We start from the raw sequence: 27,217 nt of genomic DNA, 5'->3' as shown, positions 1-27,217 counted from the left end.
CCAGGGACTACTTTCCAAAACGTGTAAATTAATCAGTTCTTAATCCATTTAATGTGTGCTTCACTGATACAGCATATAACTAATATTTAATCAGAATGTCACATACTATTAAGTCAAATGACTTAAAAACTTCCACTGCACTTCCCAAGTATGTCTCCTTTTCCAATCAGACTCACATCAAAAATAATCCATTTGCTTGCGTTTTTTAAAATTTGTTGTTTGTTCAGTTATGATGATTGACATCAATGATATTCCTATTTTTTAATTGAACCCTGGAACATTTTTTCATTAATTGACCAAATACTCTTATCGGATAATTTGACTGTAAAATTTTCCAAGTCATGCCGTTTTCCCTTTCTGAATACTGGAATAATGATTGCCACTTTAAAAAATTTTTTTAATTTCCATGACAACTAAATATTTGCAGTTTAAATTAAGAGGCATAGACCATCTCAGAAAACTCCATACAGTTCTAGTAAGACATTTATTTGGATTTCCTAAAATTTTGCCAGATATTGCTAATTTCTTCTGAAATTAACATGCCACAAGCTTTTAGTCATTAATAGGATAGAAAGTTCATCATCAGTTTCTTATAATCAAGCCATGTACTTTTAGGAAAACACCAAACAAACCACAAACATAAAACCCCACAAATATTTATTCATTATTCTATTTTTTTTTGCCTCACTTCTATAAGCCTCACCATCTTAGCAGTGAGCCTTTACCAGCACAGAATTAAGCTGCTAAAAATAAAGATAAAACAAGTTTATTGAAATTATTCCTGTGCACAGAGATCAGAACTTAAAGAATTTGGAAACCATCAGGGCACAGGGAATGCATCAGTTTTGTAGGGAAGGTTTTGTACACATTTTATCATTTGGCTGCTTTTCACTGTGTAAAGGACCTGTCTTAGCCTATAACAAGTGCCATGACAAAAACCAGTCAATTAGCTAAAATAGCCTTTCTAGCTTGTCACTGCCTAGTCAGTGACTATGGATTTATAAACTGCTGAATGCACAGCACACCTTAGAGATAGTTTTGTTCTATCTGGACTCTACAGTTTCCACGTGCTAAAATAATGAAGTTGATTTTGCAGTACCTTGTATTTTATACAATCACCTCTTTATCTGTGAGGAAAGTCACCAAATCAAAAATGGGATATTTTCCCTAATTTTTGCAGGTGTACATGCAACCAGGAAGGCAGAGGGAGGCTGGTGTACTGTGACATGTTGATTTTTTTAAATACCTTGCAGGTTTAAGCATGTGTGTGAATTGCAATGGAGCATAAGGGAAGATAAATCCACCTAAATTATAATTCCTTCAGTCACTTATTACACATTGCCATAGAAACGAATTCACAAACTATTTTCCATGTGTCTCTGAAAGTATCAAAATTCATCTTAAAATGTTCTACTGTCAGTATACAAAGGACCATTCGTTTCCCAGCTCAAATATCCAAAATGCTGTCAATGGAGTCTGACCTAAATAAATCCTACCCCAGATTTGAAGATCATCAGATCCATTACACAAAGCCATTCAGGCACAGATAGAGTGGTGGTTGCAAATGTTCAGAAAAATTAGCATAAAGGCACATGTATCTCTAATAGGTTAATAAGTACAACCAGTGGGAAGTGAAAATGGTTGTTTGTGTATAGACTACTGTGAGAGTTCATCATTTATGGGGGGAATGAACATAGAAATGCGTGACAGTGATTTTTCTCCCCCCCTAAACACCATTATTTTAATAATTACTGAAAGATTAAGAGGTAGCCAAACGGTGTAGGTGGAATTTTCTTGAAATGGCTTGGATCTGCTTTGCAAGTGATATTTCTGCAAGCCTAACACCCCCTGTTTTGTAGGTCACACGGATATCCACAGACTGTGCGGATACTGAAGGCGCTTGTCCTTCAGCCTTCTGCCTCACCACATGATTGAGCATCCATATACCTTACAACCATACACCCTGTCGAGTGTTATTCTCTTACATATCACAATTTACCTCGCTTCCTCCACTCAAACATGCAACCAAGCTGAGCAACAAGCTGCTTCAGCTGCCATGTCATTTCAGTTTTTACACATCTTCTCTTTTTATGTGTGCTCCACATCTCCGTGATGTCTCATCTCCCCGTTCCACTGCCATAGGCTACGAGTCAGGAACAAAGCTCAGGCTCAATGTCAAACAGAGTGAAAATGGGAAAATATCATAGAAGAGAAAATTAATGGGCACAAACACAGCTCTGAAACTTCCATCCTTGTGGGCTTTGCAACTTTCCATCATTTCTTGGCAAAATATGAAGGAGAAGGGAGTAATAGTAGTTCTACAGAAAATGCCTCTGAAAAGGTATTTAGCTAAGGAAAATACAAGTTCAAAATTTCAAAGTGGAAGAGTTATGCTTGCATATTAAAAAGTAAATAATCTGGTAAATGTGCAATCAGCCCCTTTAATTTGAAGAATTAATTTATTTTCACTCTCCACCATTTTCCTGATGTCCCTCTTTCCTTGCCTGACCACCGTGGTTTACTGAGCTTCATGTTTCCAAAAATGCCTCAGCAATAAATAGTCCCAAGTGTGACACACAGGAACAGACCCTGAGGCTGGAATCATGGCTCCTCTGCATGAACTGAGGTCTTTCTCTCACTTCAAACAGGGAAGTTTGAAGGTGAAGCACACACAAAATCTCTCATGTCAACAGGTTTGCTAGTTATGTCTTTAAAACAGAAATGTTCCCTTTCAACTTTTCTCACTGATTTCTTTCCCTGTAATAAAAAAATTTGGTTTCAGGGAAATTATGATGTTTGCAACCCACATCATAAAAAATCAAAATTAACCACACAACCCCCAAAACCCAGTTCTTAAAAAATGGTTGATCCTACCCACACAGCCATGGCTGGCAAATTCCATGGTATGGAATCAAGGTCTTGAATATCATCAGACATTTGGAGACTGTGAAATCTAATACATGGCCTAAGACTTTTTAAAGATAGAGACTGTATTTTTCTGAAAAAAATAGAAGTCCCAGCATACAAAAATGCAAGGGGAAAACAGGATGCTTCAGTTTTATTCTTAAATTGTAGAATTATCTTGCTCTAGAAAATATACTATTGGTCAGAAATCTGTATCTACCATGCCCAAATGAGCTATTTAAAAAAAAATTGCACTTCTCTTTTTGTCAGTGGCCAAAATCAAACACAAGCATAAATGCTAGTATGTCAAATATTAACATTGGTATTTATTTGCATCCAGGTACTTGATTTATCAGCTAAATTTATTCAAGAGGTAATACCATACTTCCTGTAACCCCATTTTTTATTGTGTGCAAACCTTACCTGAATATATTATGTGCAAGCTTAATAAACCTTTTCAGTTTTCAATTTCAGTCCTTCATCTTTTCACTGTTTGAAACATATAATTTATTTTTGGTACTAACATGCTATAACTGAACTTACTGCAAACACTACACATACTTTTTAACATCTTTCAGATGAGCAAACCAGAGTCAAAATATAAAATGTCTTTTTTTTGGGTGGGGGGTGAATTCATTCATGATGCATTTTCAGTCTGTTTATTAAGTAATCATATCTGGGTACAAGTGTCAACACAATTTACGTTTTGAATAATGTGAAGCAGATAACCTCAATTAACAAGTAATTAGAGTCATTTTCCTATTAAGCAGTTTCCCTAATTGTTTTTGAAACCTGGAACTAAAATTGTAATAAATATTAAGCGGCCAAAACATGTCCCTGCATTAGTTTAATCCAGGCTTTTCCAGTGGAGTCTGGGAAAAAAATCAGCACAGATAAGGGCTGACTCCTCATTAGATATTGAGAGAAGAGGGAAATATTTTGTAATTCTGCACTCTTCATAGTGTACTCTTCTGTTGTTTGGCTTTTTTAATTTATATTATTCTCCTTCCTTTCCCTCTCTCTTTTCACCCCCATGATTTCATATATGAACTTTTAACATGTGGGATATTTGACTTAATCATCATTGTGGATTGGATAGAGCTTATCAGGGAAAAGCCATGCCCCATTGAACACAGGGGGTGTGATCTCAGCTGAACTACATTTTATAGTAATACAAATTAATTTGATCCCTTACACTCTACCTTGTCAGCACACCGTGCCTCTCTTTATGTAAAATAATAAATATCAACCTGCTTTGCAACACAAAGGGAATAATTTGTATGTTTGCTGCTGGTCTTAAAAAAAAAAGAAAAAAAAGTCCTTCACTTGAATATCAGTTTTTAAACAAATAACTGTCCTATCTCAAGTACAATAAATGAGCTTAGAGAATATAAAAATGTCAAATGTATTTCTCTGCTCACACTACATGGTGTCATAGAAAACACCTAGGTTGCACTCTGTCTGCCACATCCAAAATAATTTTCTAGCTGAAAACAAGGGAAGATCCAGCAGCTGCTCCTCACCCTAAGCCAAAACAAACAAGTGAGCTAAAAACTAACAGAAGATCTATACAAAAATCCCAGGGGAAAAAAAAGAAATGGAAAAGAGATAGTGCGATAATATGGGGCTGCCCCATTCCTGGACATGTCCAAGACCAGGTTGGATGGAGCTCTGAGCAACCTGTTCTGGTGGAAGGTGTTCCAGAGGATGGAACTGGATGAGATTTATGGTCCCTTCAGCCCAAACCATTTCCTGGTTTTATGATTCTGTTCTCTTCACCCACAAAGTCCAGCCCACTCCTGTCCTGCAGTTACATTTATCACAATTTCAGCTTCTAGGAGATGCCCTTTTCACCTGAAGGAGAGGGAAGAGATGGAATCCTTATAGGCCATGAAGGAACCTCCTATTGGCTTTATGTCTACAGGAAATTTTGCCAGCCTTAGAACAGTACAAGACTTCTATTTACTCCATTTTTTACAAAATTTCAATAAAGCAGTAAATCAAAACCAGACCCCTCAAAATAAAAAAAAAAAAATTAAAAACCCTAAGAAGACAGCCTGAGAAATTCCAGGAAAAACTGGCAGCTATAGAAGGACATGATCTGTCCAGAAGGAATACAAATATTTAAATAACTTGCTGGAAATTAGACTTTGTGAAAAATACCATTGATTCCTTTCAAGTCATTTTATTAAAAGGTCTATTAATGCTTGGCTTGCACTTTGTGGCCATGAGAGATGTTGGAGCAAAGAGCTATCAAAGGTGGCTATCAAAGTTGGTTTTTTTCCATTTAACTTTCCCTAACTATTAAGCTGCTCATTTTGTGGAGACAATCATTAGTGTCTTTAATGTGAAACAAAGCTTCTGGATAAGAGCTGCTAGCTGAAGATCAATATGAAAGATATCATTTCAGTTACAGCTTTAATAACTGTAACAATAGGGAGCCTGGCATTGCAGGCTTTATGCATTAATGTAATTTAGAATCTACCAGGTACAAATCTTATCAAACATTAGCAGTGGTTGCATTGGGATTTTCTAGGTAAGAAAACTGTGTGATAAATGGGAAGTGTTTGAAAGGTAAACTTTCATGTAATCAGGCTCATCTGCCATAAAAACATGAAAGAATTTACATGAAAAAAGTGAAATAAATAAACCAAAAAAAACATTCTGGGAAAAGGATGGACATTTTTAAGGAGCTAGTGCCATGTACTCAGAGTGCTCTAGGATGTCTCTCTTGTTTATACCAACACAAATATGACCCACAAAACTGGAGGATTGGGAATTTCAGCCAAATTCAGTACAACTAAAGATTTTCTGCAAACCACCACACATGGAAAAACAAACCTACCTGGGTGTGCAGTCAGCTAAACCCCAAAACTGATGAGGAGCTTTTTCCCTGACTGCCAACAAAGCACCAGCACTAGTGACCAGGAGCACAACCCTTCCTCCAGCCACAGTTCACAGCTCCACTCAGCAAATTTACCTTTCCCACCCCATTTCTTCCTACCCACCTGTCTCCAAATCCCTCTGCTCCCTACTTGCTCCATGCTTTTCACAATGGTCCCCATTGCCCCAAACTTTTCCAGGTTTTGAGATTTGTATGGTGGTGTCAACCTTATTCTTCTGCAGTAGTTTATCTTCAACCATGTTATTTCTTTTCCCAGATCTCCAATTTCCTGATTAAAATAAAATTTTAAAAACAAAATACAAAACTCTCCCCATCTCCAAAGGGGGAAAAAAACAAGGAAAGAAAACCAGGCCTGAAAATGTTAAACCGCAAATTTTGGATCTTCCCTGCAAAGTTATTCTTAAAACCTGATGCAAACAATTGGCAGTTCTTTAAACAATTTGTTTAGCATGTGTCCAAATGTCTTCAGGTTTTAGTGCTTACAGGTGGCTACTTTAGATTTACACTTTAATTTTGAGAAAGATCTAAACTGGGAACACTGAATTTTCAGTTTATCATTTGCTGATAAAAAATGGAAAGCTCAAAGTTAAACTAGCCAACTACTGGAAAGAGTTGGCACCTGGCATTTTAATTTTTAAACATTGGGGGGTTTTGTGTAATGAGGTTATAAAGTAAGAGTGTGACTTCAGGACCACAATCAAGAAGAATGAGCTCTTAAGGATGACAGAATCACTGATGGGAAGCTCAGTTGGTCCAAAATCCAGGTTTGGTCCAAATAAACAAACAAAAGTTTGGATGCTTGTCTGGGTTTTCTACCTGCCTTGGGGCTAGAGATGTCATGAGAACAGATTCTCTCATCACAGCTGCAGCACTTCCAGTCCTGGCCATGGATGGAGGATCCAGGAGAACAATCTTTGTTACAGAGCTCTGGAGCAGGCAGGGGAAGTAAGGGGAAATAGGATGGGGATTTCACAATCTTTCAAATTTGATTCCAAAACTGGGGGAAGATTCAGAGATTAGAAAGGAAAGCACATTTTTTACTCTACTTGGGTTTTGGCTGAAGTCTTCAATGCCACTTTTTACTGCAACTGGTAGGGTATGTGGCAGCTCAGAGAGTCAATAACCACAAAAAGCAAGGTGTAACTGCTTCTAAAGTTTAGGCATATCCAGTACTGTCCTAAAATTACAAACATAACTTAGTTACGTTGGTCTATGACATGTAAGTAAAAAAAATGACCTTTTTTTATTTTTTTTTTTGGTGGGTTGTATATTGAGAAATTAAGCTCCTTCTTCCTCCCAAGGTGTTGGGTTATGGGCCCTTTGAAGGGAGAAGTTTCAATCCAACTGTGCCATGACTGTGTGTCTATGCAGGCACACCTTTAACTAAGAAATCATGGATGAAAAAGACCTATTTCCATTAAGGCTATGAATCTCACCAAACAGGAAATCAAACAGAAGATAAAATATTACCATGTTAACTTGACAGGAAAAAAAAAAAAAAATTAAGAAAGGTTGACTTCAAAGGAAATTTGATCTGATTTAGGGCAGGAGAATGCTGCTCTCAACTATTTGTCTAAGAATAGGCACGTTGCCTAACAAGGACACTCTTGTCTGTTTTAAAATCCCTTCTCAGTGCATTAAACAACATTTATTAAGCGTGTGCATATAGCACATATATTTAGGGCATGCACAAAATAATTTGATCCCCATTTCATCTCATTGGTACTGCAAATATTTCACTGCAGTAATAAAACAAACAAACAAAAAAGGCCCTGGTTCTAAAAACCCTGGTTCTTTACCTCTGCTGTCATGTTGCATTGGGTCACTCGGTGCCACACGATGTGATATCATGTAGCTCAATGCAAGGAGACACATGTCCCTTCTCATTGGAAATTTAAAGAAATGGAGCTTACTTTTCCCCTGTGGGAAGCTATGCAGGTCAGGTGCCCAAGACTAGCTATGGGAAGTTTGATATAATCTCAGTTTCAGTACCTACATATTTCAAATGTGACGGCATTTTTGAAAGGAAATGTGTTAGATGCCACAATTCAGCTGTAACACAGTATTTAATAAAGATAGCGTAAAAGGAATACAATTCCACAGCTTATGTTCCCTGTCACGGTGTGCACTGACACAGATTTCCAGAGAGACTCCTTTAAACAACACTTTTTCAGCATACTTTTTGAAATGTACAGTATAGAACACAAAGGCCCTCAGAGAAACCTAACGCCACTGAAAGCACAGGGGTATGGAATCAAGGGAAGAGAACTGATTAATGATTAAGCCAAAATAAGACTTTTTTTGGATGAAAAATAGTGAAACAGTTAAGCACAGAGAATATAGATAAGGAAAATGCACAGGACCTGGGGCCAAGTTCTCCTCTCAGTTACACTAGCATAATTGTGGGATAATTCTGTTTTAATTAATAGAGTTAATATGAAGAGAATGGGATTCTTACATAAAGAGCATAATTGAAACAGAACCAACTTTGAGGCAGCTTCTTTAACGTGTGGAAAAGAAATATACATTCTCCACAGTCCCACTTTACAGGTAAAGAAACAGAAAAAAGGACTAAAAAATCCCTTTTACAGGCAAAAGTGCAGACTGGGACCAGGGAAACATGACAAATTCCAACCCAGCTCCTTCTCCACTTGGCTGCAATAAATAAATACAACTGAAGGCTTTCTTGGAAGCCAAGTGGAATTATGTATATAAAATTGTCTTGCTAACATCATGGCGTGTTGTTATCTCATTCCTGAAGCAAAAAAAATGCACCTTTGGTGTGTTGACCTGTTTAGCACCATGATGGCAACTGCAGTGTCATTAACATGTCTGTATATTTGCATGCCACTTCTTACAGGATAAAACAGTCAAAAAATTAGAAGCCTAAGGAGTAGAATCAGCTGAGATTTTATGAAATAAATGTTTCCTACTGACAAAATCTACAAGTATATAAGGTATGGACTCTGAAATGATGGTAACAGAAAAGTACTGGGGTCATTGCAATTTCAAACAGATGTTAAAGCAGAGAAAATAATATTATTTGGAGGGTTTGGGTTGGTTCAAACCTTATGTCCAAGTTTTCTTAGTCTGCTTCATTGCCTTACCAGGACAGCTCAGAGGCTGCACTCTGCAGTTTTGAGCTACAAACTCCTGATTCAACTGGTTCTGTGATTTTGAAAAAGATAAGGTGAAGGAGAGAAACATTTGGAGTTCTTAGAGTTCTCCTAATTTCTCCATTTTCACAATTTATGATAGAAAGAATGAAGAGGGTTGTCTCTTACTCATTTTCCTGCTGAGTTCCTGTTGGTTCCACAGCTCCAGTCCCCAGTTATCAGTGAGAAATGACAACCCCAGCCTGGGCCTGCACTCTGCTCTTAAACAGGACATCACATTTTATATGATGGGGACAAAAACTGGTACTAGCATGAATTTCCACTGCTCTTCTATAGGTGATGATAAAATCAATAATTACTAATTAAGAAACTCCTATTTACACCTTGTCTTTCCCTGTGTTCTGTGAAGAACTACCAACACTACCTCAGAAGATATTTTTTTGAGTGTTTCTCTATCTGTTTTCCTATCAGTGTCTCAGTGTTAACAAATGAGAGTGGGAACTCTGGGCAAATATTTTAAAGGGTGAGTTCAGGGTTCCTGGTCCTGTCCCAAGCAGTGACAACCCAAACCCCCAGACCCCTGAGAAGAACCAGCTCTGCCATCTCATGCCTCCACAGCTCCTGCCAGACACTAAAAGGGCTGTTAAGGGATTAAAAGAAAATATGGAGCAAAAGAAGTCAAGCATGGGTTTTGGATGGTAAATTAAATAATATTTTCATAACCAAGTTTTCATTTTTTCCCCGTCAAGACATACATTACAAAAGAGAGAAGTGTCTCATCTGAAAAGAAAAAAAAAAAAGACCCACTTTATTTTTTTTTACTCTTTTTTAGATGTCCTATCAGCTTAAAAAATATTTTTGTGTGTATCTACACCAAGTTTTCTATGAAACTCAAAGGGATTCATAGACTTTGAGGAATGCATTGATCTTCTCATAAACCACCCAAATTGTAGAAAACTCTATTAATGATAAAGCAAATGTTACATTTTTTTCACTAGATGTTCGGAAAACAACAGGGGGGAGGTATTAATAAAGAGGAAGCAAAACTTTCCAACTGCGATCCAGCCAGGAGATATTTTAATATTGAACATCCCTTCAAATAATTCTATTTTCAAGCGGCGGATGATGGGAACGCCAAAGTTTTAGAGCCAACCGCTCTCCTAGCTAGCATCTCCCTAATTTTTAAAGGGGGGGAAAAATGGAAAGGGGAAGGAAAAGGGGGGTAAGGAAGGCGTTTGTGTCGGGGTTGTGGGTCCAGCTGCCATCCCTGGTGCTGCTCTGCCCCCTGGTGCTGCCGCGGCCGCAGAGCAGCGCCCGCAGAGCATCCCCCGCTGTCACTCCTCACTTCTCCGCCAAGTTCAAGGTCAGTGCCTAGCTATTTTCAGCTCATCTCTTCTTGATCCATGCAGAGAAATGACAAGGTAACGTGATTTGGGGTCAGCTGTATTACAGGAACCGTTACATAAACGGAGAAAGTGGAAATCAATCCCGGCTGACAGTGTCTTCGGGATAATCAGCGCTCACTCCATGCCGCTGTCAGCTCTCCTGCATCAAACACCATGTTACTTCTGTCACATCTCCTTAACAAAACCAGAGTCTCACTTTTGGCAAACTAAATAAATATTTCACTCGGGCTTGCATTTAATTCATTGTTTAGAGAACTTTAACACTTTGGACTTGCAAAGAGTCCCCATTTGGAGGAGGAAAGACAGCTTACCCTGTCAGGTCCATTACTGCCTGCTAGGGCGCTGGCAGAGATACAGTCGACTCTTATGAAACACCCCGTTCCTCATATTTTGTGCTTGATTTCTTTAAGCAGACGATTGTCCTCCAAATCTCCGTCACCGAGCCAACCTCGGCTTCCCAAAGTGCTTCACCTAACCCACGGTCCCCCTGGCCCCAGCCACATCACAGCTCTTCCCCTAACCTTCTAGGACACCTTCCCTCAATTTGTCTGATTATTATTACTTCATCTGAACCATTTCCTCCCCTGAGCAGACATCTTCCCTAACGCAGAATTATGAACATATCATTTCACAAGATGTGCCGCGTTAGCCGCGTCTCGGTGACAGCACATGGTGCTGTTGGTTCAGGGGGAGAGCAGCGATTCCATCCCACCCACCTTGTGCTCCCATGGAACTGCCAAGCCCGCCGAAGAACAATTTGCCATGATATTAGTTGTCAGTAAATTCAAAGAACGGAACTCCTGAAGCTATAAAATGGATTAGAAGCAATTTAAAAAAGAATTAACAAACTAGAGTAAGAGTATACTGTCAACAAACAAATGCTTCATCATAGCACTGTAATTTGGAATTTTAATTACCCCTCTGCTTCTGTAACAAAACAATGTCTGAACTGGCAGCCATTTGAATCTCTCACAGGTCATTGAGCATTCTAGTTAATTACTCTATGAATAGCCTGTTTTTCTCCCCTCTGGAAACACGTTTCTAATGGCAGTCAAGGTCTGACAAATGTGTCATCTACATAATTAGCTAGGAAGCAACACAAAACATTAAACATGCTTTGTGCCGACAACTATCAAAACATTTCATTTGTTGTCAATTATTCATTACTTTGTAGGTTCTGAAGGGGTTGTTATTATGAAAATAAGTCCAGATGCTAACAAGGTTAGAGTTTTTTATTCAAATTAGTAATCAGAGGACTAACTTTAAAAAATGTGTCTTGTGTACGTTTATGGCAGCGTTCAATCAGCACTAAATTATAAACGAATTTAGCTAAGTTCAAGTGAAAATAGCCATGGCAGAGCACATACACTAATTTGTGGAGTTGCAGCTCTCTTTGAAGTTTTAGGATCTAAGCTGAAGTAGCAAACTTTCAGAACCTTTGGCAAGACTAATTTGTGCTTGGTAAATAGAGTAAAGATTTTCACAGCGTGAGATAATGCAAGATTGAAAAAAAAAAGAAAAAAAAAAAGAAAAAAAATGGAGGTTTTTGAACCTTTTTTCTACCCTTCTGTCACACAGAGTAAAAGTCAAAATCAGCAATTCTGACTCATATAATATCTTGTCTGAACTTCAGTTTGGCTTAACAAGGAAGCCAAACCAGTTACATTCACCACTCCCTTAATAGAGCTGAAATGAATTTATCCTCGCTTTCAAGAAGAAATAGGTGCTGGTTATTTCCTTTTCCTATGATCTCATTATGATGCTGCCTGTCAAGCTACACAGCTGAAATGGTAGAGTGAAACTGTGGGGAGGAGAAATAAATGGAGAGTTGAACAATAAAATTAACTTCTTCCTTTTTAGCCAGGATTATTTCAGTCGAAGTGCTATGATGTAAATATACAATAAAGAATACCTTCTCACAGGGCATAGTTAAGAAAATAGAAAAGAGAAAAATATTATTCACGGAAGCAAAAGGCTTGTTTGGAGCCTGAAAACACACCTGCACACAAAATATTGCTGCTGTATAAAGACTGTGAGGAAAACCTGAAAAAATCACTTACTGGAGGTAAGGCGAGCCCTAACATAGGCTCATGCATTAATATTTTACTTTCAGCATTTAAGTCAGAGGGGTTTATGGTGTGGAGAGCACACATGAGCACGTAGGGGCACATCTGTGCAGGCTGAGGGCCTCTGCCCCAGGGCCAGAGCAGCTCCTCAGGTAGGGAGCAAGGGACACAGGACTGAAATGGGTGAAAAACTGGAGCCAAGGGCTGAGAGACAGTCTGTGAGCACAACACTCAGCAGAAAGCACATCTACATTTTCAAAGCACAAAACCAGTCTGAATACAGTAAGAGGACATATGACACATTTCATTTCTCATTTTCCTGCCCTGGAAAGGAGAATGACTAACGTTACTAAACAGATTTGTTTTCTTTTGGCAATGTTCATGTTCAAGAAGGGAAACTGGACTGTGTTTGTGGACCCACTGCTTTCATATCTACCCTGAAATACTTGGAGCAAACAAGGTGCAAGCTTGCATTTATTAACAATTCCCACCTTTGTCATGGGAAGCTCATATATTTTTCTTTATCTGTCCCACTGCTATTACATGATTTGTGTACACCTTGAAGGGAACACAGCATTTTTTTCCTTTAAAGAGACAAATGTGGCTGCATCTGTAACAGACCAGTGTATGTGATAAAATTTGCAGAGAATAAAGCCTGGGCAGTCACTATTAGATCACAGTAAACAGAATATTTTTCAAAACTGCATCAGGAGAAGTTTTTTCTGCTTTTAGAAATATTTTGTCAAGATTTGCTTTCTCCTCCAAGAAATAAAGTAAACTGGTGGAAGAAAAAAAAAGAGCTATCCTCAAAAACTTTCCCTAAATAAACTACACTATAAAAGAAGCTCTGATGATCTCGCAGAGATTGAAATAATCCCTTTTTGAGCTAAAACTACCCATAGCAATGAAACAGAAAATACTCTAAAAGAGGGCTGGAGACTGTCTTGTAATTAACATTAAACAGATAACATATTTACGAGGAAGTCAAAATATTTTGGAAGCCGATAATCCCTGTAAGCCTTAACGTGGTATAAAAACAACAAATAAATGCAAAGTGTTACTGTTACACATGCCTGCCTGATCAATGGTTTTCACATATTGATCTATAAATGGAGTTGACAGTCTGTGTTGGCTGCACATTTTCCAAGCAGCTCTATTTTTGTACAAAACCAATACGGGCAATTACCTTTGTTTGAGATGCCAAGTCTTATCAATTCAATGTGATTTAGTGTCATTTTAATTAAATATCAGGATCTACTTCAGGACAATCTATACAAACAAAGCCTCAAACTTGACTATAAGCTTGATTTGAAGTAAACATGTACAAGCCCTGCAATTTCAAAATATGGCTCAAAAACTCTGCTAAACAGAAGGTTTATATTTTTAGCAAATTTATTTCTGTCTTTTTGGCTAGCCATAACTTTGGCAAGTGTTCTACAATCACAGGAGTAAGAAACAAAAGAAGATTGCTTCCCATTTCTCTGATAATGTATTAGGGAGATAAATAAACCTACCAGTTTGTTTAACCTAATCAGAGAAAGCTCTAATACATTAACATTTTGGAATGTCTAAATAGGTTCTAATTCTTAATATAGACACCAATAAAAAAGACATTTCATTGTTTGAAGTTGTTCTGAATGAAGCAAAATGCACTTCCCTGGGGTTTAACAGATGAAAATAGCAAATATTCATTTACATTGCTAGTTCAGACACTACCATTAAGCACAGAAAGAGCCCTCACTTGCCACAGTCTGTGTCCAGCTTCATGATTTGTGCTCTTCAGACTCTACATTAGCATCAATTCCAACCTTTGCACAAAGCTCAGGCATTTCCATTGAAATAAATAACATAAACCCCCAACAATCTCTTGCGTGTCCTCCCACATTTGCATCTGCAGCACTATAAAATGCACACGTGCATATGGCCCCACTGATGTTTGGTGCACATCCTCCCCTGTCACACCACAGAAAATAATCTGCTCACCTTCAAAAGTACAGCCCCAGGTGTGTTTACAAGCACCACAGCACATCCTTCAGAATGCAGCAAATCCCTCAGAGAAAATTGGGCATTTTTCTCCTCTATAAATCACCACTCGTCTTTCTACCTTTGTGCCCAATTTCTGCCCTTTACTGTCCAGAGTGGACATTTCCTTTTTCCAAATAAGTTTTAGAAATCTGTGTTTCTATTGATTGTTCAAAACGTGCCAAAGGCTGATTGCCTTAATCCACTAAAGTCAGTAGGTTTTGCATGAGTTGTGTAAAAAGGATTTGACCCATTTATTAATAGAACATAGTATATTGCACACACCAAACATAGACAGCAAAAGGGTAGTATGGAATCCTTTATTCATCTGCTTCTAGTTTTTCAAAAGAAAAATCTCTCTTATGATAGGACAAAAATACTCAGTCAATGTAAAATAGAAAATAAACATAATCAATGGGTGCCTCATGGATTATATCCATCATCTAAACAGAGGCAGACCGTGAAAACAGAAAATTTCCAAGTAGAAAGATGAGGATAAATCCTTTTTTTTCTTCAAGCACAAAATAATTAGCTTTGATTAATATTCTGGTAATATGTGTCTTTTACCAAGGATCTGTGTGCCCTTAAATGCAAAAGTGAAGACTGTGTAGGAAAGTGCAATGGGAGGAGTGCCTTGATTTTTAAAACAGTATTATTAAATTTAGATATAAAAACATATATGTGTGTATCAGTTGGACCCTTCTTTTCCAAGGAAGGATACAAGATACTCCCCTGCATTACTTTCCCCCAAATCCTTCCCAAGTCACATGCCCAGATATGTCAGCACACTGATACACACAATTGGCATTTCACTGCTCCTTTAACTCACTGCATTCAAAGCCCACAGTTGAAAGCATTTGGATCCTTAGGAATTTTGCTTTTACTTTGGGCGTTAGCAAACAACTTTAAGAGGCTTATTTAAGTAAATACGCCCAAACACTTTCAGCCTGTCAATATCTAGTCAGAAAATTCTGCATGGCAAAAAGAGATGAAAAGAATTGAAACAGAAAGGAAATTAGTAGCATGGCAAGCTTTCAATCTATTATGTCGGAGCCAAGTTTGCTTGGTAAAATGACATATACTCGGTAAAATTCTGCTTTTATGTAATTAGCTACTAAACAAATGCAACACAAAGCAACTTTCCAGCTCCCAGCCAATGAACATATATTGCACCTGGTGTGGTTGTTGGGATATGGCAGTGAATATTTATGTCTAATTTAACTTTTCAGAGCCCTTGCTCTGTAACAGTCCAGCATACTATCCCCCAAACTAAAGTTATGTAACAAGGTAATATCAACAATGAGAAACTGCATGATAAAATCCTGCCCAAAAGTGAAAAATGCTAATTTTGTCTCATTTAGCAGCTGGATACAGAAATGCTCATTAGTTTTAAGAGGGTTAATCCTTTTAACTTTTGCATATTGATATGCCAATTATGCCTAATTGTACAAGAGGCATCAGTCAAGGTAATAGTGCATAAACACATGAAAGTTATTAAGTACATCCCAACATGTAATAAAGTAGGTGTTAATTGGTAGCTGAGTTCTGCAGGCTATTGAGGTGGATAATTCATTGAGAGATGGATCACTTGTAATTTCTCTACATAATTCCTTTTGCAGTCTCATGCTGTGATGTTTTCATGCTTGTCAAAAACAACTGCAGCCTAGTGCCTTTTGTTAAACACAGCCAATAAAATGTTAGGCACCATTAAATATACTTAACTTTTAAACTTTTTCAAAGGTACAGTTCTTCCTGGTGTTACATTACAGTATTCCCAGTAAATTACTATAAGCACTGTTCCAAGTTTTTGGTGGAGGAACACTGCAAGTCAGATAAAAGGGGGAAACATATGCAGTGTGTCTGAGGCAAATAATATAATCTAAATAAATGGCAAATGAGTATCTTATCAGCTGCTAAGATCTAAACAGATTTTTCACTCTAGAATAGCATATTTCTAAAAAAGTTCAAATTTTTGAGCTTTAATTTTGAGTGAAAAGGATAGGGAATACTGAAGGTCTTGTGGCTTTCCTCCATTTAATAACTTTGTCAAAAAAGGTGAATATTTCATAGAAATCCATTACATCAACAGCAGAAAAAATAATGTTTGGCATGGTTGTGAGAAGTGGCTGAGATCTGGGACTCTGTCCCCAGCTAACAGAGTTTTCCCCCTCATTTGCATTCTCTGAGAACAAAATGGATCTGGAGTCCAAAAAGTGGCTAATATTGCATAAATAATTTTGTAACATCATATGGCCTCAGCTGCAAGTTGCCACCATTATGGAAGAAAATTAACCAGGGGAGACTCATACCAATCAGTTTGTTTAGTAGCTCACAAGGAGTACAGGGGCAGGGATGCAACTGGCAGTAGAGTTCATCACTAACTATTTAATTTAAATTAAAAATTCTAATGGTTAAAAAAATGACTCAACTGTTTTGACTCTGTTAACTATTGAAATAATAGCATAAGTTCAGTGTCTGATTTTTGTACAATTCAGCCTTACATTAAGACTTATTTTCGTTCTTTATTTTCAGAGTTTGAAATTTCCATTTGTGTTCTTCTACCTGCTTTTGAAATTTGCCTTTTCAGAAACTGTGACATCTATCTGAAACTGGAAGTGCTATTCTCTACTTCCTTAAGCCTTACTGTTACAACTGAGAGTTGAAATGCTAAGTAGATGTTATGATCATGGCCACCAAAGATAAATTCTGTATTTCAAGAAGGAAAATTTCAATTCTAGGGATTCCAATGCCTAAAGATACTCTTTAAAATGTATTAGAGACTTTAAATCCCTCTTTTCAAAGGATGCTATTGGGACCAGTGTCTTAACATGCATAAAATTTTTCTGTAGATTTTTAAAAATTGGAAGACTCAGAAAATATTAGGAGTGTTCTACTTACAGGCTCGGCGACTTTCACATTCTCAGAGAGAATCATAGATTTGCTTTGGCTCAGCCTGTCGTGGTGACTGTTGGAATTTTTGATCCTCATTTGAACAGCCCCCGTGCTATGGTGGGAAGGATTAGGCTTTTCAGAGGCTGTATCAGAAGTTGAAGACCTTTCCATGGTTGCTGGGTTGACCTGAAGAATGTAAAATAAGAGCATTAATCTAGGGACTCCTCATACAAAAACCCACCAATGCCAGGCCTGTGTCACTGCAGTCAGGAGAAGAAGCTGAGTTATCTTACTGGCAAGATCTTGATCATCTTTGAACACCAGGATAACTATCAGCTGTGTCAGCCTGTAGTTTTATTATTGTCCTTATCACTCTCCCATCCAAGCTGCCTTGGAAGAGTTAGTTTATGTAAAAGATTATCCTTATCTCAAAAGCCATTCTCCTCCATGGTGTAATCTCCCTGCAAGCCTCTGCCACATCCAGCTGGCAGCCACTCCACTTTATCTTTGGCCCTGCTCACAGGACACATTTTAAATCTTGCAAAGGGAAAGGACACGCTGTGAAGCCAATTAACATATCTTACCTCCACAGTCCCACACAGCGAGATACAAGTGCATCTCAGGGCCACACTGCAACCCTGCTAGTGTCCTAGAGCCAAACCTGGAGCTGATAAAATAACCCTTAATTTTCACAATCCAACAGCAGCACAGATGAGATTTTTGTTTCTCTGTCCATTTTTAAAATCTGAAATTGAGAAATGGTTGAGCTCTCAAGCCTTTGGATGAGGGGTGGACCTAGAGTGTTCATAGTGCTGCTGTTCAAACTCCAATTTTGGTGTTAACTCAACAAACTCCCTTCCAGCTATTCAAAGTCCCAAAACATTTTTTGTACACAAAAGTTGTTTTCACTTTCCTGTAGAAACACCAAGACAGTAATGTATAACACTTGCTCTGTTTTCCTCCCCCCTTGCTCACCCTCGTACTACTACATGTAGCTCGTGGGTGCAGGAATCTGAGAGTCACAAGAAAACTAGATCTTTATATTGCTGTGTAACCACATGAGAAAATGTGCAAGGAGGAGATACTACACAAGCTGAAATAGCTGGCTTCCCAAGTATGGAGCCAGGGAAATGGAAATCCATTTAAGTGCAGTTATAGTATAAACTGTTGAAAAATCAGCGTTTTCCAAATGGGTTGGAGAGCACGGCTATTTCTAGCAACATCCCCACAACTAGTGAAGGCTCTGAAAGATTAAATTCCTTGGTTTCAGGACAGCCCATTACTATGAAGACATCAGAGCAGAGAACACATTGTCCTGGTGTGAAGGTGGGAGAGGGAGATGGGGAGGAACACAGCCTGTGCAGGTGGGAGGACACAGCTCCCACAGCTTCAGCCTCTCTTGGCACAGATAAAACCATTCCTCACAGGAAATTGCCCTAAATGTAAAGGATGATAACGACAGGTCACACAGGCAGAATGGCTGAGGGTGGAGGAAACATTGGTAGGTCTTCTGGTCCAACCTGCTTGAGGACCACCTGGAAGTGGTTGCCCCAGACCATGTCCATAGAGCCACAGACTATTCTGGGGATTGGAAGATAACTTAAAGCTCACTTATTTCCAACTCCCCTGGCATGGGCTGGGACCTTCAGGGAATTTATATGCATTCATGACAGCACTCTTAACAAGAGAAAGAAGTGCTTTAATATTAGCCCATTAGTCACTCAACATGATGTGCCACAATAGAAACACTGAATTTAATCGTACCAAAAACAAAGCTTGTGCCCCATTGGCTGTTTCCTGCATTGGCTCGGTTATTCAAGGATCCCCACAGAAGTTGAACCTCAGGTTATAGAAATTGGATTAAAGCATTTTGTGTTACTTAGGAGCATGCCTGTCTATAACTGAGCAGAGCTGGTGTACTGCACTTGAGGAAACTCTTTCCATGTATCTGTGATGGGCAGCACTGTGTGTTCTCCCTCCCCAAGACACTTCTCACCACCCTTCAGAGCAGTCAGCACCCAAATCCATGTCACAGGGACACTTTGCCATTTTGGCAGTGAGGACTGCAGCAGCTCCAAGCAGGAAATTATTTTTTTTTCCCTCCTCCTAAACTTGGAGAGTCAAATCATTTTGTATTTCATGTTGGTATCAAATCAAAATTGCTTCTCAACAGATTTTCAGTAGGCTCCAGGCTGGAGAGCGGATCAGACTCGAGAGACGAGAGCAGCACTGGCTCTGTCACAGATCCAATGTTTGGCTGGAGCACATCACTCAGATTTTCTTCTGAAATCTCCCACCTATAAAACTCTGACATATCCCTTCTTGGGAGCATTATGAGTTTTAATTAGGTAGTCTCTGTCTGGTGTTGTCAGTACGCGACGTGCCATGAAAAAGTTTAATAGTGTGATAAAGTCATGCCCTGGATCACAAGTAAGAACACAGTCAGTAAATGGCAAGATTGCAAAGACTTCTGAAACTTTTGATTCTAATCTCATTGAACCTTGGTTAATTTTCCTGAAAATTTGAACTAATTTGCATACACCCAAGTATTACAAGAAGGCTTTCCAAGATATTAAAATGACAGGAACTGCTATAAAATAAAACAACAACAAAACCCAAAATGAAACATCTGCACCATCAGATTTGTCTTAATGTAAAACACAGTGAGATCCTGCAGAATGTGAAGGAGGTCTGGCATAATATGGAAGGAACAAAAGTTGTGCCCTTAGGATTTCCAGGTAGGAATCCTCTGCTGTCCAAGTGCAGACTCCTGACAGCGTTACCAGCCCTACATGCCAGTAGATGGCACCCTGAATATGAGCTCCACAAATGCAACAGCATGACATTTGCATTTGCAAGGAGCATTTGGTATCCTCACACTCTGCCATGTCTCTATTATTGTTTGTTTGTTTGCTTATTTTTGTTCTTTTTTTTTTTTTTTTTTTTGATGACAGAGGTGAAGACCATCAGGAAACAGATAAAATATTTTCAGAAAACATAAAAAGGATCCCATCTTCTGCATTTATGAGTTGGTGCTTCCAAATTGTTATTAGAAGCATCAGGGCCAAGTTTGGGCAGGTTTTGCAGGGGAATTTGTTTCGCTTCCTTTGGAAGGCAGAGCTGCCAAGCCCTGTGCAACTGCTTGTGTGGCACTCCATGTCCATTATATAATTAGCTAATTTGCCTTTTGGCAAACAGTTAGCATCTGGATATAAATTTTAGTTTTGAAGCCTGCTATGGTTGATTTGCTAGAGAAAGGCATTAAACCAAGACAGAATTTCCCCTCCTCTCCACCCTGTTGTTTAGAGTGTTTCTGGAGTAAAGGGGCAGGACAACTTTGAGACATTAACCTAAGAGAAGAGAAACAATGGAATACACTAAAAATTCCTCTTGGAAATATCTGGTTTGGGCACTGTGGAACAGAAGGGGCAGGTTAGAAAAGGGGAGGAATAGTCAGGGGCAAGAAAAATCCTTGACGTGAGGGTGGATGGGAGATACAGGAAGAGAAAACTGATTCATAGAGTGAGGGAGTTACAGTATGAGGAAGGAGAAGTTTGATTTCTGGAGAGAGCGTGAATCACTTACTTATGGGGCAAGAAGCACCACTGAGCTGAAGGAACAAAATTATTTTTTGGCTGTGGCAGCAAAACCCATTCAGTCCTACACAACCAGTCACTTGTAGAGATATTCAGGTCAAAAACCTTCATAGGAGGAAGAAGTGTTTCATTCTTTAATAAAATTTGCAGCCTCAGTGGGTTCACTCTTGCAGTGACTTTTCCCACAAATGGTCCATGTGTTTGGAATGCTCCAGGAGGATGGAAATCTGCTCCAGCAAGCAGCATAGCAACCTTGTAGTGAAGCAGATTGAGTTAAGCCAGAGCTCGAGCACCAGCTACAGGGGAGAGCTGGCTGATAAACATTCAGGTGGCATTTTACAGTTCCTAAAGAGCCTAAAACCCCAGTTTCTAAATGTACAGCTGACTTTCAAACACATGGTGTGGAAATAATGAGTGTTGTAGAGGTGAAAAACAGAAAGGTTATTGCGAATCCATAGGCACAGCAAAGCCTTCCCACTACTGAGAATCCAGGTTTAGAGAATTGCACAGCAAATGGTGAAGATCAGATCTCCTCCTTCCCCACAAAGTGTTGAGAATTGCCAAAACTAATCTCCAGAAGATTTTCTGTAATGTTTCATTTAAAAATAGAGTTTTCACAGAATCATGATGTTTGATAACAGTGAAAATATGTCAATTATTTTTGTTTGATGGGGAAAAAATACCTTCTGCCCTTTTGAAAAGAGAAAGGAGATGACAAATGAAACAAAACAAAACCAAAACCTTGTGTTTCGATTTAGAATTTCTATCAAAAAACCAAAAATATACTTTTTTAGCTTTTTGAAAAAAATTAACATAGTGAATTGTTCTTATCCCTACCATTCTTAAATTTTTTTTAGTTGAACTATGGTTTCTTCCTCAGAATGACAGTCTGTAAGTATTGCCCTCATACAACATGTCATGGACCTGGAATGGATTTTATATTGAATTTATCAGTATTTTAATCCATTTTATACATGCTGTTTTGTCCAAAAAGTGACCCTATAATGAGTGGATTGATTGGTATTAGCCAATAACTTCATTTCTTGAGTAAAGTCAGTATACAGATTTTCCACAAAGAATTAACTCTTCAAGAAACAAGAAGATAGCAGTATTTCCAAATTATGGCCTGAGTTATGCCTACATTTCCTACAGCTACATACAGTAGAAGACAGAATGCAAATGATAATTCATCAGCATCTTGTACTGAGAAGCTGTGGAAGTGTCCAAGGCCAGGCTGGATGGGGCTTGGAGCAACCTGGGACAGTGGAAGGTGTCCCTGCCCATGGCAGGGGGTGGAACAGGATGAGCTTTAAAGTCCTTTCCAACTCACATCATTCTAGGTTTCTATAATTAAACAGTTGTAACATGTACATTTTTCCAAAAAAGGAAAAAAAAAAAGAAAAGCCTAATTAATATAACTTCTCAAATTTGTTATTCAGGATTATGACTTTAAAATAGTATATTTGCAAGTATTTCTAAATAAGCTTTTAATTTCTCCCACATTTTCTCCTTATGACTTGCACTGCTGTCGAGTCAGAGTCATCATGAACGGAAGTTCTCGACACAGCAGAGTGCAAACACTGCAAAACTGAAGTGCATCTTGTTGCATTGACTAATTTAAGTATTTTGCTCAAGAACACACAGTAATTGAAGAGCATCCATGAAACCTCATGCAACAACATCACAGAAGGACAAAAATCAGCACTAGGTTCGCCATCACACCAGACCTGCGAGCCTGCAAAACCATAAAAATGGAAGCGGAAGTTGCAGTTAACTGAAAAACCAAGAGAATGCCTGACACGTGGTGGGCTCGAGCACTCCTGTTAAGGAGAACATGTCACTGTGTCTGTGAAAGTGTTTATCACCAAAATCAACACACCTATTTAAATATTGCTGCTGCTGGGTTTTGCCCTTGGCCTGTGCTACACTGATATCTCTGCCAAGGAACAGCTCGGGGCACCAAGTGCTTAAACACACACAATGATGAAAAATAAAGGTGCACAAATAGAAAAAACTACATGTAAAGAGAGAGGATAACCAGTAAATTGCTCCACATTTGTTGGTTTTTTTTTTTAATTATTCCTCTCTGCACTTTGCTGTTTTTATTTTATTTCAGCCATCCCCACCGTGCTGCTCTCAGAGCTGACACATCTCCCCCCTGTGCCCAGGGCAGGGACACAAACAGGAGAGGCTGCTGAGGGGTACAGTGTCCTGGGCTGGTGCCCAGGAGTGTCCTGAAGCCAGCTGATCTGACTACTGGAAAACATAGAAATCCACTGGACAGAAAATACAAAGCAGATATAACCTTCCTATGCCTTTCAATTTGAAAAACAAACAAACAGGTAAATAGGAAGTACTAATTAGCATTAATTTCAACTATCACTCCTGCATTTAATCAAAGCAGGAGATAGCAGTGACACAGCACCACCACTGCCTGGTCCTTTACCCCACTTTTGTCTGTTTATATCAGATAATAAACCAGAATTTAGTGCTGGGTTCAGCCTGCTGTAAAATGTTAAATGTCCTAAACCCAGTGACTCAGTTTCTGTTATCACCCAAAACTGCAAACTCATCTCTAAGTTGATGCACTCTAAGTCCTACAAAAACCATGTTCATCAGCATCAATTATGACAACCTCTTTTAATATTTTAACCTGTTGCAGCCATATTAGACTTTTGGTGGTCTCTCAGACAGACAATACACAGAGCAAGGATCATGGAGGTCCTCTAAAAGCTGCTTTGTAATTATTCTCTTCTAGCCCAGTACTCGTGGATTTTCTGCAAATAAAAGCAGGAATGGCCCTCTCCAATTTATAAGTACAGCTACCCATCACTCTGCTGTGGTCAGAGATGAGCAAATAATCGTTTATGCTTTGTCTGGAGCCATATCTCACTGGCCAGAATTTCTCTTTTACCATGTTTGGCTTAAGCTGCCTGAACTATTATTCACAATTTTTTTATTTTCTGAGGTATATCATCCAGTCTCTATGAAAGATGCACCTAAAGGCAAATTTCTCAACACAGCTTGGCCCAAATCATAGAATCAGAGAATAATTGAGCTTGGAAAAGCTCAATATCAACCTCTAACATCATCCATTGACAGGGCCATCACTAAGCCATGTCCCTAAAACATCACATCTGCATGTTTGAACACTTCTGGGGACTGTGATTCCAGCACTCCCCTAGGCAGTCTGTTCCAATGCTTGATCACCCTTTAAGTGAAGGAATTTTCCCAGTATAAACCTCATCTGAGGTTCAACACAACTTGAAGACATTTTCTCTTGTTCTATCACTTAGCAGACCTTCTAGATAGTAACTCAATGTAAGAGTAAAACATTAAAGAAGTCTTTAGGCTGAAAAACATGTTATCTGTGAGATTTTAACCTGATCCTTGATATGATGACAATTCCCACCTCTTTAACTTATTCTCTTATATTAAGAGATGGTAATATTTTACAACACCTGGTTAGCAACATCATAATCCCATGACAGAAATCTTATGTACCCACCAAATACCCAGTGGGAGCAAAATATGTTTCCATATAACATAATTTCTTTCTGGTTTGTGCAATACAGAAAATGTGGTTCCAGGAAGGTATTAAAGCCTGGTTCAGATTTTGAGTTCACAATGACCCAAATGAGGCTGAAGGAATTAGAACTGAGCAAGAGAAATATTAAACACCCCTGAGGAGGAGAAACAAAGCATTCATTGCATTATGGAGCCAGGCAAGGAAATGCACTTTGTACCAAGAGGGAAGGGCACAAACTTGCCCCATTGCACAGAAGCAATGATTTTGTTTAATTTTGGGTCCAATAACACATTTAATGTTTTGAGTTTTTTGATGACTAATTTCTAAGAATTAAAGTATTGGAGTGTGGCACTTCATTTCTCATTCCTGAGGGTTTCCACACACATTGGGGATATGTTATTCTCTGCTTACAGCAGGTCACAGACCCACATGAGTACAGTCTGCACCCCACAATACCTTACAGACTTGTACAATTGGTGCTTCAGTGATTTCCTGTCCACTGATAGAGGGACTAAAACTATGAGTGGCTTATTGATGTGAAGATTGACTACAGCTTTTTTCTATTTTTTTCAACAAGTAATAGCACACTATAAAATTAAAAAAAAAATAAATAAAAGGATTAAAAAAAATAACAAAATGCTTAAATCAAGTCCCACTTTCTAGATAGTGGTAGCAAAATATGTTATCTAAATATATTCAATGGAAATATTATTCTTTGCAAATTCTTGCTTGATTTGTCTCCAGGACTGGATGAAGAGAAACATGAAGAGAGAAAATTTATGTGCATCTTCTGGACTGTCAGTGGTTATCAATGAGGATTTAAAAGGAGCCTAAAGTCTTCCTTTGTGCTATTCTGGAATTTCATAGAAGACGAAAACCCTTAAGTCTGCTCCCTTCTATACATAGATAAACCTTAAAAAGAGCAGGACAGATGACAAAGGAAAACAGGGAAAATCTGCTTGGTCTCTATAGGGCTGAGACCTGCTCCCTCTGAAAATGCTTTCCTATCTGGTTGGAAATGTTCTGGGAATTAGAAAGAGAGGAGAATAGGAGAGTTACTATTCCAAAGTTTTGTGGATACAATGACAAACTCCTCATATCCACATTTTATGACTCCAGATACAACAACCCTAACCATGTAATGCTCCATGTTTTGCTACCTGCAGATCTTCCCTGCACAAGTAAAACTTGCTTGGAAATATCACTGGGACATTATTGAATACAACAAAGCCACAAATAAAAGGGTAAAAGAAAGTCATCATGTGAATTTATATTGCCATGCATCACTTGGTCTCGTAATTATATTACATGGGAGGGTCTCAGAAAAGGTAGCAGAAATTTCAAAAGTTCTTCTGTCCCAATATATCATATGGGATAGCATAATAGAGTCTATTTTCACCACTCCCATGTCAATTCAACATCTCAGCTTCCAGTGGAACTTGAAGCTAAAAGTATCCTGTATCCTTTGTGTACAATTTGGCCTGCATATGTTCTGGGAACAGTTGTCCATAGTAGAAATTCAGTTGAATATGTAAAAGAACATGCCTGGGGGAAAAAAAAAAAAGCTACTTCTAGGTCTTCCTGCTGGCAGCACCTTTCATTTCTTTCTGGATTGCTTCTGATCCACAACACCTGCCTCTATTTTCTGTGCTGTGCAAGCTAGACTACAATCCCTCTGATGGAGAATGTTGGTTATAAAGAGGCAGTATTCAAAAACAATCTATATCATCCTATACACAGCATTTCTAATACTTCCTATGACCCCAAACAGCAGGACTAGTATGGTTTGGACATTAGACCAATGGCATTAAGTAATTTACAACAGCATAAAATTTAGTAGCAATTGATAATTAATGCATCTAATTGGTTTAACACTACATACAATCTAATAAGTGCTAGAGGAGAGTGCTTTGTTGTTCCTGACTTGTCCTGCTCATAAGGAGAAAAAAATTCCCTTCTGCCTCCTTCCTTTTTTTCTAAAGGTTTATTTACTGCAGATAAGTACAGAGTAGAGTCATGGCTTTCCGAGCACCTCAAGACTGACCAGTCTAAACTCACTTCACACCTGCACCTGATGCTTGTTTTGTGGTAACTTTTTAGTTTAAACCTGTCTAATTCAGAATAAAATAAAAAACTATATATCAATGTTTTCTCTAGGAAGATCACATAAGAATCACAAATTTTCCCCGGTGCTTGAAAGAAATCTGTTCCTATAGCCTCAATGTTCAGAAAAGTGTTGTTACTTTTAATGTTGCCAGATCTGAAGTGATGAGATACTATGGGAAAGGTTATTCTTGCAGTATTTACAGATACAAGCAGAAGCAGAAGTGACAGAAATTTCAAAGTAAGGCTGCTTGAAATACTTCCAGCTCAATTTTGCAGAACTTCTCCTCACAGAGATTTGGATATTCATCCAAGCTTTCCATGCTTACCTGAACTAGACATGTGGTGATGGTAATTTTGGAACAGCCCAAACTCTCTGGAGAAGTAGAAGAGTTTGTACCACAAGACAAACTGATGTATTAGAAAAATATTTTTTAAACACCTGAAAGCTAGCTGCAAATAGCCAAAGAAACAAACTTACTGTGAGTTCTGAATTTCAGAGCTTTGCCACCAGAAATTTTGGGCTTAACTGGACAGGGACAGGACTGTCGCTGCTTGGGTAGGGTGTGAGCCCTTTTTGTGCCCTCCCCACATCTCCATGGGATGATTCTTTGGGAGGAAACATTCCACATTCATCATTGAGTCAAACTGCACAAAAGTTTGATCTCACTCTGAACC

The 27,217-nt window shown here is 38.5% G+C and overlaps 1 protein-coding gene across 1 annotated transcript in view; it reads right to left on the bottom strand.

Moving 5' to 3' along the window:
- The window catches only part of ARHGAP15 (Rho GTPase activating protein 15), a 321,465-nt gene that overhangs the window by 287,321 nt on the left and 6,927 nt on the right, over nt 1-27,217 (bottom strand). Inside the window, exon 2 of the mRNA XM_033064260.2 lies at nt 17,318-17,497. Coding sequence (XP_032920151.1) covers nt 17,318-17,497 — 180 coding nt within the window. The remainder of the gene's footprint in view (nt 1-17,317; nt 17,498-27,217) is intronic.

The sequence above is a fragment of the Catharus ustulatus genome, chromosome 7, assembly GCF_009819885.2.
Source record: "Catharus ustulatus isolate bCatUst1 chromosome 7, bCatUst1.pri.v2, whole genome shotgun sequence".
In the NCBI taxonomy this organism is placed as follows: domain Eukaryota; kingdom Metazoa; phylum Chordata; class Aves; order Passeriformes; family Turdidae; genus Catharus; species Catharus ustulatus.
This window is presented reverse-complemented; position numbering and strand designations above follow the sequence as displayed.